General features: G+C 35.7%; 1 protein-coding gene across 2 annotated transcripts in view; it reads right to left on the bottom strand.

Annotated features, from left to right (window-relative positions):
- Positions 1-213: 213 nt before the first annotated feature.
- The window catches only part of UNC13C (unc-13 homolog C), a 143,499-nt gene continuing 128,873 nt past the window's right edge, over positions 214-14,839 (bottom strand). For both annotated transcript variants that reach the window (XM_027644325.1, XM_027644326.1), the window contains 3 exons: positions 3,465-3,557; positions 2,563-2,722; positions 214-1,615 (listed from right to left, as the gene is read on the bottom strand). In XM_027644325.1, the coding sequence (XP_027500126.1) occupies positions 1,330-1,615; positions 2,563-2,722; positions 3,465-3,557 (539 nt within the window). In that variant the 3' untranslated portion in view covers positions 214-1,329. The remainder of the gene's footprint in view (positions 1,616-2,562; positions 2,723-3,464; positions 3,558-14,839) is intronic.

Here is a 14,839-nt window from a genome sequence, read left to right as displayed (position 1 = left end):
ACAACATTATATTATATAATATGTATACCTAATTTATTGCATTTTTTAGGACATTGAGATGTCAAATCTTACACTTATAAAACAGCCAGATGCTAGACAGTGCAAATCTTACTTTAATATATTATAAAGTTATATAGTAAGCCCACTGCATGGGCTTCACATGCAGATAAACCCAATAGTTACATAAATAATATCAAATGACAAAACTAGAAAGCAGTTTCTGCATACTTTATTTTACAATTCCTCACTAAATATATTTACAGGACACAGAGTTTGCTTTAGTGCAATACATAGTAATGTTGCATAAGTACAAACTGTTGAACATTTCTAAAAAAAAATTAAAGAAATAAAGCACTTAACTGATGTTACAGCTAAGTATGTAAAGCAACGTTATAACTCTGAGTGAAAATGCTCACAGCATCTTTTCTTTTCATAAACAATTTCTAGAAACAAACCACAAACCAACATTACATATCCCAAACTACCAACCCTTGTACAGTACCATATCATTTAAAAAATGACTTTTTAAAAGCACATATACTGTACTGTACAGCAGTCTGTTCTACAGATACTGACTTACTCTTTTAATACAAATATGATATTACCATGGCAGTTTTGAAGAACAAAGTTATCTCAAGATATCAAACATCAGTAACAAACTCTGGTAAGCACAGCTTCTTGAGGACCTGCTTAAACAGCATTTCTTCACAGTGATATTTATGAAAGGTTGGAAAAGAGATTAGCATAAAATATTTCCATCCTTTTTCAGTTTTTATGCAAAAATCATTACTTTATATTGGTAATTATAAAATTACAAACACTTTCTATAAGTAACTGCATCTGTAGTAATGATAGAAAAAGTTATCAGTAAGACACCTAAAATGAGGCTTGCATAAAATGACAGTTTGAAGAAAACTAGGTACCTCATTTTTAAAATAATGGTAAAGGAGGTAACTTAATTTAGAATAAGCAACACAGTAATTTAACAGAGACAATCTATTAATCAATTAAAAAAACTAATTATTTATTAATAAATGTTAAAAAATAAAGGAATTGTGATGAGGTGAAATCAACATTTCAAAAGATATGATGAAACATTTACTCTTAGTTTTGGCACTTCATTGGAACAATTACTTTACCAAAGACCAAAATATGTATAAAAGATATACAGCTCCTTGACATACCTTGCAAATATAGTACATAAGTACTGGCAAACACTGAAAACATAGTTAGTTAAACATTCCCACAGATTTGCACATGCATGCACTATTCAGACAACAGCATTGTATCTATGTTCTGGCGGTGACAATCTTGCATTACTTGGGGATTTTAGGCCGTTTCTTCAGCAGATCTTGTTTCTGTTTTAAGTCTCACAAACTCTTTAGCAACTTCGTCATTGTTCCTCTGAGAAAGTATTCTAAGGATGGTGAGCCCAGTCTCATCTACGGAGATGTTTCTCAGCAGGGGGTACCAGGAGGCACAGCTTCCTTTCTCAGCGATGTTTTGCAGCTGAATGACTGTCATCCCGATGATTCGGTCTTCCCGAGCAAAGCAATAATCTTTCACTGAGAGGTGAAGTTCGTAGGCTCCTGGCTTATCTTCGTTACTCAGCGTGCTGTGTGGATGAAAAAATGTGAATTTAGAACAAGGAGTTCAGTTTAATTTTCCCCAAGGGATGAATTCACTGTAGAAATCTTGGAAAAATGAAAGTGATGGTGGTAGTTTAATTTTGTAGTTCCATTTTGTTGCAACAAATATCATTTAGTTTTAAACTTCCCACACAGTTAACTTTTCAGATGCTACTGGTGATGTAGCTTCTGTTTCCACTGATCTGAACAGGAACAGAGAATTTGTTCAATGTCTGAAATAGGTAGTTACCTTTCCCTAGAAAGCACATAAAATATTCAACTAGTTCTACAACTGTCAACACCTCAACTTTTAAAAATATAAAGAAAATCACTGGCAACAAACATCAAAAGTAGCTTTGTGGTCAGACACAGCAGTTGAACTCATTCCCAGTCAGGGCTGAAGGATAAGAGGATGAAAATAGATTGGTCTCACTTATAAAAGGGGAGGAGGAGTAAACATTGAGAAGTGCTGTGAGAAGTACTAAATTTAAAACTCCAGGTTAGGTGAAAGTTTCTAGCAGTTTTAAGGATTAAATTATAACAGCATTAGATAAACAGTACTGGTAACAATGTACAACCCTTTACATATTTAGATAGCTCTACAGTCATAAAGCCCCAGATACGTAGCAGTAATAATCAATGCTTCAGTCCAAATAACTACTGAGGCCAATGGATTCCGAGGTATAAAAACAGTTATTCCTCTACAGGGAAATGAATTATACATTTTAACCAGCTTTTTCAAGACTGAGAGCTTAGTGGCTGCCATTCATCTTCATATAAACTAAGATACAAATCAGTAAATAATTTTGAAATGGTGTCTATATCTATGGATTTTGATTTGTATAGCAGCCTTAGGATGGGGTTTTTATGTTCTTACTGATTTAACGGCAAAAATTTGCACAAAATATGCAATTAGCAGACAAAAGAGACTTACAATTGAAAAGTTTCATTGTATTTTGGTGACCAGGTGTTGCTCTTTGTCTTGGTTCCGTGTTTTCTTTTCTTGTCACTTAGTTTAGGACCTAACATGCAAACCTCCACAAATGGCCGGAACATGGCTGTTGTTTGCCAGTTTAGATTATTAATTGCCACAACTACAAAGAAAGAAAAGAAACAAAGTTAAATAAAATTCCACTGGAGGAGTTCCAATTAATTACCCTGCATGACTTTGTATAGCCAACAAAAGGTGACCTGAGAACTTTCCTATAGGATACCAATACCTGGCAAGCCCAGGAGGAGCTTTGCCTGTTCACTGCCAAGTAAAGGTGTCTGGCTACTTTTGAGCTCAACAGTATCAAACATAAACGTATGTTTTACAAATCCTTTACATTTACAGCTTTTTATTTTTTTTTTTGCCTGCTACCTTCACTGTAATTAAAAAATCAGCTTATACTAATCTCAGTGATACTGGGTTTCTCTCTGAAACTCAGGTTGTGCAGAACAAAAACATTTTGTTAAAAAGGCAAATTCTTAATACTTAGTGCAGTCATTCACCACCCAGCTTTGCTGCAGATTTTAGAGAGTTAAGTGATATGCAAGCAATACAGAGGATATTTTGACGCATTTTACTTTATAGCTCCAGCTTTATAACTTAAATTTTAATGGTCTATACAGAGAAGCACAGACAGTACTTAAGTGCATAATCTGGACTTCTGCTGATGTTGAGAAAGGAAAAAGTACATTCCCAATCACCTGAAGCACACTCACAGCTTCACAAGTACTGTAATACTTAACATTTGTTATTTTATTATTGATATGTTTTATTTAGGATGTAGTGCTTGGGGGGTTTGCTCTTTGTTCTTGTTTTCTTTTTAAAGGTAGCTGCTGGAAACGTACCTTTTACAGTGACTTTATGCTCTCCAGTTCCAGGATGTGTGGAGACATCCACTTGTATAGATATCTCACCCACAGAATTATTAGCAGTTTGAGCTGAAACAATAATTAATAGGTTAGCACATCTGGCTTCAAGAGAAATAGTGGAAGTTGAGTGGTATTTTCTGCCAAAAACACTTAGAAATTTCTGACATGTGTTTTACATTTAGGTGTGAATCAGTTACAGATTCATAAGTGATTTTGCCACAAAAGTACCTGGCAATTGCAAATGTCTCTGTAAAGTGCCTCTAAAATAAAATATTCTGTTCATCTGGAACTTTCCATTTTTGTTGTCATCAGATGTGTTTGTATCTTGAAATGCAAAAGTTTTGTCAAATTTTGTTTCCATGTTCACCCCAAAAATCTTATTGACAGTACGCATTTGGAAAGTTACTTCTGCGTTGTTATTGATTAATCCTTTTCTGGGGGTTATGTCTCGGCAAGGTATTAAAGTTCTGCAGTAGCACAGACAGAGAGGCTTAAAGAAAAAAAGAAGAAGGTTGAAGGGATGGCAGAGGAACCAGGAACTTTAATTTTTAAAATTTTTCCTTTTGACCACCAACAGAGGTTCTAAGTCAACTTGCACAGAAAGATTCTTTAAAAGGATTCTCAGTATGTACTGAAAAGTTGGATTAGAACAGTACAACATAAACAAAATTGGATGTGTTTACTTGTTTTTTGCTTGGATGACTCTCAGTGCTGAATTCAGTGAGCTGCACTTGTGTCCCAGTGTAATCTCTGTGAACCACAGACTAAAGCAAATTACTGCCCCTTTAAAAGGCTACTGTTTCTGTGGGTAGCAGAGGAATGACTCTGTCTGCCTTCTATTTATACAGAAATTCCTTAACCACTGGCTCTCCATCTATCTATATGTGAGGAGAATCAAACACACCTTTAGAAGTTTTCCAGCAGTTCATACAGAAATTAAGGAAAGGGTAGGGAGAAGAGTGTCTTATGTAATAACAAAGAGGGAAATGATTTCCCCCCATAAATTAGTTTATACCCAGAATATTTTTTGTTCCTTTATCATACATAGTTTGTTTGGGTTTTGTTTTTGTTTTTTTTTTTTTCTTCTTGATTTCCTCATCAGTGGCTTCCTAGAAAGGGGTTCCACAGTGCTTTTTATTAATTGTGTTGGAGTGATCTGTAATTACACTGTCTACACTGGATGAACATTGCAAAGCCAATTAAGTGCTCTTACCCCAAGTATTACTGCTTCAGAGAACAAGTCTGGTTTTTTTTTTCCTGATAAATCAAAATGTGGAAATTCAGTAATCATTTAACATGCTCAGAACCTTGAATGTTTTTCTGCATTTTCCAGCTTTCAGGTGAATTTGGCTTGGAATTGTAATAAATCCACTTTTGGAACATAGTCAACAGTGTTTCAGTAAAAATATACAGTCTCAATATCTTAATGTAGCTATAGCTGCCACTTCTGAATTGTACTAATGTACATGTACTGTACGTGTAATGTACATTAGTACATGTACTAATGTTGCTGTTAGATGTATTTTAGTAAAAGGCAGAGGGTTTGGACCACTACTGGCACGGAAAAAAGCAATTTATTAGATATCAGAGTTTTAATGACAAGCAGTTGTGTTTCAATGACAACAATTAAGTTTACTTTTGTATTTGCATAATTACTTAAAGCTACACTATATAGAATCTTTAAGATGGTGAACCATTCTTCATCTTGCTCACAATAAATAACATATAATTTTTTTAAGAACTTATATAAAAATTTAGGAATCAAATGGACTAGAAAAGCTAAATAAAATTAGTAGAATGGCTTTATTTAAAAGGATAAACAAAAGTATTACCCAACTACAGTAAAATTTACTTTTATTTGGGAAGAGAAAGGGAAATCTCTTTGGTCAAGGTCATAAATTTAACTCTGATTTTCTTTTCTCTTGCAAACAGTGTCCTTAGGCCATGTATCTGTGAGTAGCATGTTTTTCATGGAGTTACATTTAACCCACGGTGCTGACTTGTGTGAAAAAGCCTTCCCTTACATTATTGTGGATTAAATGAAGACAACACCTATAATTCAGAAGGCATCTTATCCAGGGTAGAACTCCAGTACTATACATAATACATATTTATTTATAGGGTATTCTTGTTGGCTTTTGATGCTGTAAAGTAAATCAAAGAAAGTAGAGACTGGAGGTGTTGGAGCATTAGTCTGTCTTGCAAAATCCCACCTTTTCAAATTGTTACATAGTGCATGGAATTCAAACTTAATGGGTTCTTTTTGTGGTGGTGAACATTTTTACGAGCAATGCTCTTTATTCCATGGATAGCCTTCCTTCAGCTCTGAAGTTTCAGTTGAACATACTGTAACTCTTCAGTTTTTAATCTTTTGTTCTGATTAAAAAGCTCTCAATGCCAAGTTGGACAGGAGAAAAGAACTAGGAATCTGGAACACTTATATCTTAGGGACACTAAATGTGTTGGATAAACTGAACATGCTGAGAGAATGAGAAGTTGTTGAACTCTGTCTCAATCACAATTAATAATAATTTACTTCTGAGTGCAGTGGAAGGTGAGTTAGACCGATCCTGAATATCGCTGAAAATATCAGCCAGTGCAAATTACTTGTTTTAGCCTCTAGCTTAAAAAAAACCCAAACCAAACCCTGGTCAGGAGAAATCAGGAGTGTTGTAAAAGAAAACAATTAGCATTTTTATTAGATAGCTTAGGCAGCAGCCTGTGGAAGATGATAATAGTGGAGTGTGCTGTGTTAACCTCTAATGCCATGTATGATTTTACCAAAACAAAAATCTATGAATCTGTAAGATAAGGCTTGTTCTCTTTCTCCAACTTTTTTATTAACTTATGCAAAGTATATTCTTGCAAAGGTCTTCTAACTGATCTCCCATTCCTTTTCCTAGTAGACCATAATTAACAACACTGCTCTAAGCAGTACCACAAATATATGGTGGGATTAGCCCTGTGTGCACAGTTCTGCTCGATACAGTTATAAAGAAATCTGTGCAAAACGTCCCATGGTTTTATACTGAAAGCAGCTGACATTAAAATGATCCTACATTCAGTATTGCTGAGGAAACCTTCTGCAGCAGAATGTCTCAGCCAGCAGAGACAATTTCCAGTGGAGTCTAGAATATAAAGTTGGTTTCTTTCACCCCATCCACCTTTCTCTCTCTTTCTGACCTGCGGAGCAAACTAGAGATACAATTTTAGGACATTCAATATTTGCTTAGGGTGGCTCTTCTTGATGTTCAAGAACTGTGGCACCTCATTTTAAAGTCCCTGATCTGCCTATTTCTGCTGGGTTTTATTTTCTTTCTTGCTGTTAGTTCTTGTAAAGTCACAGCAGGAATTAGTGATTCTGATTGCACTATAGAAAGGTCCATTTATCCTACCACATCTAATAAGCCAATTTAACTGACAGTAAATATCTAGCCCTTCACTGCAGAGAATGACTGCACCTTTCTTTCTTTAGTGCTGTAATATAACTAATTCAAAGATTAACAAACTTATAAATGATTCTCCTTTGAAAACCTTATGCACCTTTAACTATTGCTGCTTGCACTCTAATCTCTGTTTTACAATTAATTTGTTAGGATATTCATGTGATTCAAAATACATTATCCTCTCAAAGTGGTCAGCTACGTTTAAAGTGCAGTTATTCTTTTGCAGCAAACAAACTGTAAAGGAAAAAAAATCTCCTCTAGCCAAAGATGCTTGCTCCTCAGAGAACAAAAAGTCAGGCTTTGATTCCTCCTTATTTAGCATCTGGAATGCCATCAAAGTGATGGCTGTTATAGCCTTAATGATTTTGACAGAAGACAGACATTTTGGACTAAGCCAAATATTTCTTAGTCATGATAATCATATTGGCTACATATGCAGAGAAACAAATTCCCCTGCCTTCTACTCCTTTCTAGGTACCTTTGGAGAAGTGTGAACTTGTGGACTGTTGTGGACTCTGGTAGATAAAACAGCAGAAAATCCAAGGGGGGAAATGGGTCATGTATATTTTGTAAAAATAAAACAGAATCTCCCTGTGTTTTCTAGGATGATATTCCTGCTAAAGAGAATCCTAGTGAATCAATCTGTGATTGTGCACAAAAGTACATTACTGTGGAAGGGTTCCTTTGTCCTCCTTGATCCTTTAGCAGCAAGAAGTTTTCAAATGAGGAGTACTTCAGAAAATAAATTCTAGGTTTGCATGATAAAAGACCCCAGCAGAAATAAATGGGATTCACAGAGGATGAACTAGCATAAAATTTAAGAACAGAATTTCAGGCCTTGAAATAGGAGAAGCAGTACATCTGGTGGAAGGTACTTTTCAGCTATTCTGGAAGTTGAGGCATGGAAACTGGGATGCTTTCATGAGTTCTTAAATAATAGAAAATATTAAGAGTAGTTAGGTTTGGAGGCTACAAGGAGCATTGGCATGCAGCATGGACCTCAATGAGAGTGACAAAATGAAGCTGAGAAGCTGAGGTAATGATTGTGCTGTTCACAGGTCTCAGCTCTGACTCTCCAAACACCACAGTTATGCTGCTGTGAATAGTTAAGAGAGCAGAGCTTGTACATAATTACTAATGTATCATTTCATGATATGGAACATCATCTGCCTTATGTATTATCTTATGATAGCAATTCTTTCATTTGAAACAGCTTTCAGATCTTTTGATATTCATCTTCCTGTTGGTAGGCTCACATAAATCCTTAAATTTAGAGAAGGCTTTATTTGAGAGTCTGTTTCTCACAACATAAATGATAAAAGACAGCAGCAAATTGTGTGTCTTGGAGAGTGAGAGAGATGTTAAGGACATGCTTGCAAAACAAGAATTCTTTTTCTGCTGCAAAGTTATCTAGTAGCAAAAGAGAAGAATAATGGAGTGTTTTTGTCATTCTTCACCTGTGGACATATTATTTTTGTTTCATCTAATAACAATCACAGCTTTCAATAACACAGATTTAATTCCTTTTCCTTGTCTTTTTTCTTTTAATTTTTTTTTTAATGCTGTATTCCAGAAGCATTAATTGATAAAGTGTTTGTGGTCTATGCAGTGCCCATTCTTGTTTATTGGTGCTTGCAAGGACAGTTCTAACTATACAGCCATACTTTAAAAAATGCACTTTTCTTCCCAAATGTTTATGAGGGCAATATGCAGATAATCATTGTCTCTCTGAGCCTTTCCCCAAACTTGCATTGCATTCATGAAGCTTATAGGATTTGTTTGGGAAATCATGTTTTATTCAAAAGTTCTCTTTTATTAAAAAACCTGAAATCTTATTAGTTAATGAAGTAGATTGTTTTTTCCTCCACCTTCTGTCAAGTTTATAGATCTGTTGAGCCTTAAGTATATGGTTGTCAGAGTAGAGTATATGTATAAGAGAGAGAGTAGGTGTATGGGACAGGGAGGCGTAGTCAAAACTGGAGACTTGTGGAAATTCAGTAGAAAAATAAAGGTTGAACTTTGTCACCCAAACCAGCAGCATGTCCAAAACCCACTGTAGCCTGAGATTCATGGTCTTTCTCAGCTCAGGTCCCAGAGAATTCAGGAATGTACTGTATCCCTCTCCTAATGTGAGAAGTTACATATGTCTGAGGAAGGAATTGATTCCATTTCTGGAAGCTGGAACCTACTGAACAGTTGACACAGTGTCCAAAAGAGACCCGTGTCTGGTCTCAGGTGCTTGAAAACAGAGCTCCTATTAGTATTTGAAAGGCTTTTATTCTATCTGCATTTATTACAATGTAATAATCTATTACTTGCTTTAAAAGAAAAGCACAAAATATCCGAATTTACTGAATACGTAAAAATACATTGTCAGAAGTCCTTTACTTAAATTTACTATATTTTTTTTTCTTCACACAATTATCCTCTCATTTTCCATACATTCATGGTTCCTTGCAAGTATTTCAGGGGCAAAATGACCCCTAGGTTGAGAAGGAACACATGAATTAAATATTTTACTTTATGCAAAAGAAGTGCTTCATTAAAAAGCAAAGGAATCTAATATTTACCAAGCACCCATCTGACTTCAAATACGAATGTGTTTTTTACTGAACTAATCAGTGCTTATATAATAGCAATGTAAGACAAGATTTTAAAAAAATTTGGGATTTTTTTCTGTCGTTGAGCTTGGAATTTTATAATTTGCCAAGGTTACCATGTTGGTATTTGGTATTTCTCTCCTTCCAGCTGGCATGGATCTATAATCAGTGTTAGGCTACTCACATTGTTCTTTTCTGCACTATTTATTTGAGGTCTCTGATTTCCCCAGCTTTCACACTAAATGAAGGTGATTAATGCTTACTGATTTTTTTCAGCCTTTCCCTTTACTTTATACTTAGTTGACCAAGTCTCTCTGTGTATCTACACTGCCTCCTTCTAATGTCTATGGCTTCTTGTATTTTATAGTTCTGGGGCTGGATGTTCTTTTAAAGACTGTCTTCTTCCTAGACTTTGGTAGTTTCTTGGTTTTCTCCTCTTCCCATCCAGGCACTCATACAGTTATTGCAAGTGGTGACTAGCAGTATTTTTGCCCCAAAGTAGTCAAAGACAGTAGCTAGAACCTGGAACAGTTTGTATGATTGTATTAAGTTTCTAAATCTGTGGAGGCTTACATTTGTCTCCAGCTTTTAGGGTTCAAGATTTCAAGACATTCTTTACCTCTCTGAGAATTAGAAACCTAGCTCTGAAGAAAAACAACTACCTGCAAACAAATCATCATGCCTGACGTGATTTTATTACCCAAGACTCAGAAAAGCTCACTGAGCACTGTGAGCCAGGCAGTAAAACCAGCTGACCTGGCAAAGTTGCCTGTGGTAACCCTACCCTACCCTGCTCCATTTGCTCACTAGCTGCTTCAGCATTAAGCTGTTTATTTAAACACTGGACCTATGCTTTGACCTTATTTTCCATACAGGATGTAAGGAGGAAAAAGCTGAACAAATATTCAAGCTTTCACAGAGTTCAATGCTCCAGGAATTACACAAGCTATGAAATGAGCACTTTAATTCAGACAAGCATCTGTCATCTTTTGATTGATGATGCCAATAAAATACATATATTTGTCTGGCGTTCATCTACTAATTTATTAGAAGATAAAAGATTAGAGTGACTCATCGAGTTGTTTTTCACAGGATCCTGAGACTCTGTGATTTAGAGGAAAATCTTGAGTGCATTTTTAACACTTCCATTTAATACAAAGAGTAAGTTAAAGCTGAAATGTTAAGAGAAAAGGAAAGCATGAAGGAAACCTGATTTTATCACGATAACCACACTAACTGCAACATGTTTTGCTTTGCTTTAAAAGGTTGCTGTACAAATGGTTCATAACTGTTTGTTTTGGGGGATTCTGAGAACCAAGTCCGGTTTCTTGAAGGCTGACTTCAGCAACCATTTATTCACCAGGCTGCCATGAAAAGATTGAAAAGATTTAGAAGGTTTGTATTTGATTAGAAAACGGAAGTAATTTCTCTTACGGATCGCTTGGTGTGACGGAATTAAGGCTGACAGGGGATTCGGCAGCATCTGTAAGCCTCTCTCTACAACTGTACAAAGCCACACTATCAAAATACATTCTCTCCTACTGGAATTTCTGTGGTGTCAGACAGAGCGACTTGAGGCATTCAGAGAGCATAATATAAAAGCAGAATATTACAGTGTTAGTAAAAAGTACTGGTTTGAGTGTCAGAGTGGAAACCCAGTTAAGGCCTTTCCCTTCATCTCTGCCGTGTTTTACACAGCAAGGGCTGGAATTGAACAGCTCCATCGTGACCTTCCCTCCTCTGGAGCTGCTGCTCTGCCCGTGTGGTGAGAAACACAGATGAGGCAGCTCTGATCTGGGAGGAGTGTACCAACTAGCATCACCCCTCCATGTATATGTATGTGTGTGTTCTGTCCAGCATTTTAACCAGGCAACATCCAGGCCTCTTAAGTGGTTTATATATGTATTGAATGCTCCACGGATACTAATAAGAAGTTATTTTTAAAAATTGATGACATATAATTGATGGATATCTGTAGCTTGTGTTTATTTTCTTGAAGACTTAGAGGGAACCTATATAAAACTTGTTTCTAATTTAGGACATTTAAGGAACAACCAGACATTTCCTAATGTAACAGCCTCTTAGGTGAATATTTTGTAAAGATCTTCTGCTTTACCAACAGTCTGGTTTTCTATATGTGAACTTTAAAAGTATTTGTTTTCTACCACTATTCTGAATGCATTTATTTTGCTATCAGCATACACTAGAATATTTCTACTAGTTGTAATTCCACGAGTTTCTTCATTGTTATATTTCCTGCTGTTTGTTCCTATACAGTGCTTGCAATTGTGCACTGATTTCTGCAGCTCGTAATGCAGGTCTGGTTTTTTTCTTTCATGAAATAAGGTTGTGTAACACAAGATTCTGACCTCAATTTGAAACTACAGTGGATGAAGGAGGGATTATTTCTTGAGTTAAATTCTCTCTGAAGTATAGGTTATGAGAGAACTGCAGGACTTGAATTTCCTGATAGAATACAAGTATAGCTTTCAAAACATGACAGTTGATTGTAAAACAGTTTTGACAAGCAAAAGCAGAAACAAATCTTTTGTTTTTGCACTTATAAGAGCTGCTAAACAATTTTTAATTTTCTTTAATCTGATGTCATCTATCTGCTTGCCTAAACTACAGTTAGCTAGCAGTTTATTATTTTAATGTGATTCCATATATTTAAAAGGATATTGAGGTTCTGCTTTGCCTTGTACCATTACAGGTTGAAAAGGAACACAGAAATGAGTTTTGACTTGGCAGTTGCAAAGAATTTCTCTTTAGTTTTGTTTGTGTACCTTCCTTCCCTGTGTTGGTGACTTCACAAGATGAGTGTGGAGCTCCTGTTAGAGATACTCAATCTCATTAGGTAAATATGCTTATTATATTTTCTTGTTTTCAGATGCATCTTCCCCTTTTGCCTTTCAGTTGTCTGTCACAAGAATGAAGAAATCTGATACAGACCAGCTGATGTGAGAGCAAAGCCTTTTCTGCAGCCTTGTAAACACAGAAGTAAGGATTGCAGTATGAGCTCTGTGTTGTGAGATGAATATTGATTTTTCTGCTTAAGTAATACAAACGATTTAAAGTCAAGCTAAAAAATACATTGCAGTCCTGCCACTACCTATTACTGTCATTTATCTTGCAATAACAGTAGCATTCTCTAATGAGGTTTATAAAACTAAGCTAAGCTGCTGTAAATTCATAAGAAAAAAATATTTCTCTATTTCCAATAAGTAACCATTTTTGATGCAACAGTGATACTTACTTTGGAGAAATTAGTGCTAATAAATGAGAACTAATTCAGGACACTGTGTTTGAGGTGCTGTCTTTTTATGTACATTGCTAAAGCTAAAATAATATTTGTTCAAGGGTTATTAGAGCTGATGCTAACCAAATGTAAATATTCACAACACAGAGTTTATGAAATTACTGAAGATTTAAGACACTTCCTTAACTACAGGCATAAATCTCATTTTAATTTTGATAGTCTTTAAATTAAGCAGTTTAAGAGGTGAAGTTATTAATTCAATAAAAAGGTGACTGCCCCTCTGGTTTTTTAGGAATTATTTTAGAGAAGCTTCTGCAGTTCTGATCTCAGCTTTGAGTAATGGTGAGGCAAATACACCAAAGAGTAGGAAAGTTTATACAATAGGCCAGTAGCTATTGATGTAGTTTTAGTTCAGCATTCTGAGTCTGCTCCCTCTCTTCTGATATACAGAAATACAGTAGGAGTTTGCCCTTTGGTTTCTATAGTTTTGCCTTCATTGTGAGAATGTCATTGAATTTAGCTCAAGTTTACTTAAAATTAGCTTATCTGCCTGAACTGAGATTTGACCATTTTGTCTAGAGCTGTTGTAGGTTGATAACTTGAACAAATACATCAATGTACAAAATATATGGTCGTTTGCAGAAGGCTTGAGCTCTCCCTGATACTCTGGGCTGTTTTGCTGGCTGCTTTCCACCTGTTACCCAGCCATGGTGTGTTCTGGCCATCCAGCACTGAACCCCCAGTTCCTGCAACTAAGCTGGGTTTTACAGGTGAGGCTTGGCAGTGTGCTACTATTTTACTACTGATTCATTCTTGGCACAAAGTGCACAAAGAATTGTTTGGTTACAAAAGATTTTGAAAACAATCCATATTACAGACTGAATTTACGCAAGCATATTATCCTGCAGCTGAATTTAGAGGAAAAAAACCACCCACTTTTACAGTATGAGCTAATGTTTGTTATTATTAGTGTTCAATCTAATAGTGACAATTTACAGCTGACAGAAGTCCAGAGGAAAGAAGATGAGTTTGGGATGTGAACCTCAGATGATCTACTTGGTAATGGTGTGCTGGTGCCACAAGATCCTCACTTGGTTGTGTTTTATATGCTCTTTGCAGAGATATCAATGACCACGGAGCGTGTTAAATACTAATCACTCAAGCTTTGAAATGCAGTTCTCTTCACTAAACTGCCTTCAGGTTTTTAAAAATCCTTGAGGTGTATATCAATGTCCATTTTAAAGACTCCAAAAGTGACCTGCTCCATGAACTGGTTCTTGGCAACATTAGCACCAGGGTATGGTTGAATAAGAAGAAAACACTGATCCAGAAGAATGCACTTACAACAGGCACTGCAGCATCACCTGACTACCTCCTGGTTAATGTTAAATGTGAAATTCAGATAGGTAGAACGAAATTCATTAGCAGTTTATGATTCATTGTATGTAGTATTACAAAAGTTTCCTACCAAAAAGTACTGATAATTTATTTGCCAAAGAGAATGCAGTGCTGCTCTGGGTGTTTTCCGTGGGTGGGTTGGTATTAAAATAGGACAAGTGCTAGCAGGTTTTGCTTATTTTTCTGGAAATTTTTATGCTAAGGGACAATTAGAGATGAAAGTCCCCCTATTGATACCAACTATAAATCTGTAAAGATCAGAGTTTCTGCAGTATTTAATTTCCAAACAAATAAGTTGAAAGTGTGTGGCAGATCTGGGATAGCAGTAGGGATGCAATTGAAGAGAAACCTCTCTCTCCTTTTGTGCCAGGAAGAAATCTAGGTTTTTAATATGATAGCATATGACAGAACTTAAGCTGTCAGTAAGCGTGCTAATCTGGTACCTGTACTGTCTGTATGAACTTTAAAGATAACAGAAAAATGTTGTCTAATAAATAATTCTCATAGTGTGGTTACAGATTTGTTTTCACAGTGCTGCGTGAGCATTAAATTTACAACTTTCTGCAGCACAGAATTGTTACAATTGAAAAAGATCTTCAGCCATGACAAATCTTTATACGGAGAAAAAAGAAAAGCAAAAAAAAAGGC

This window comes from Corapipo altera, unplaced genomic scaffold (genome assembly GCF_003945725.1).
Source record: "Corapipo altera isolate COAL_440 unplaced genomic scaffold, ASM394572v1 50, whole genome shotgun sequence".
Lineage (NCBI taxonomy): Eukaryota > Metazoa > Chordata > Aves > Passeriformes > Pipridae > Corapipo > Corapipo altera.
This window is presented reverse-complemented; position numbering and strand designations above follow the sequence as displayed.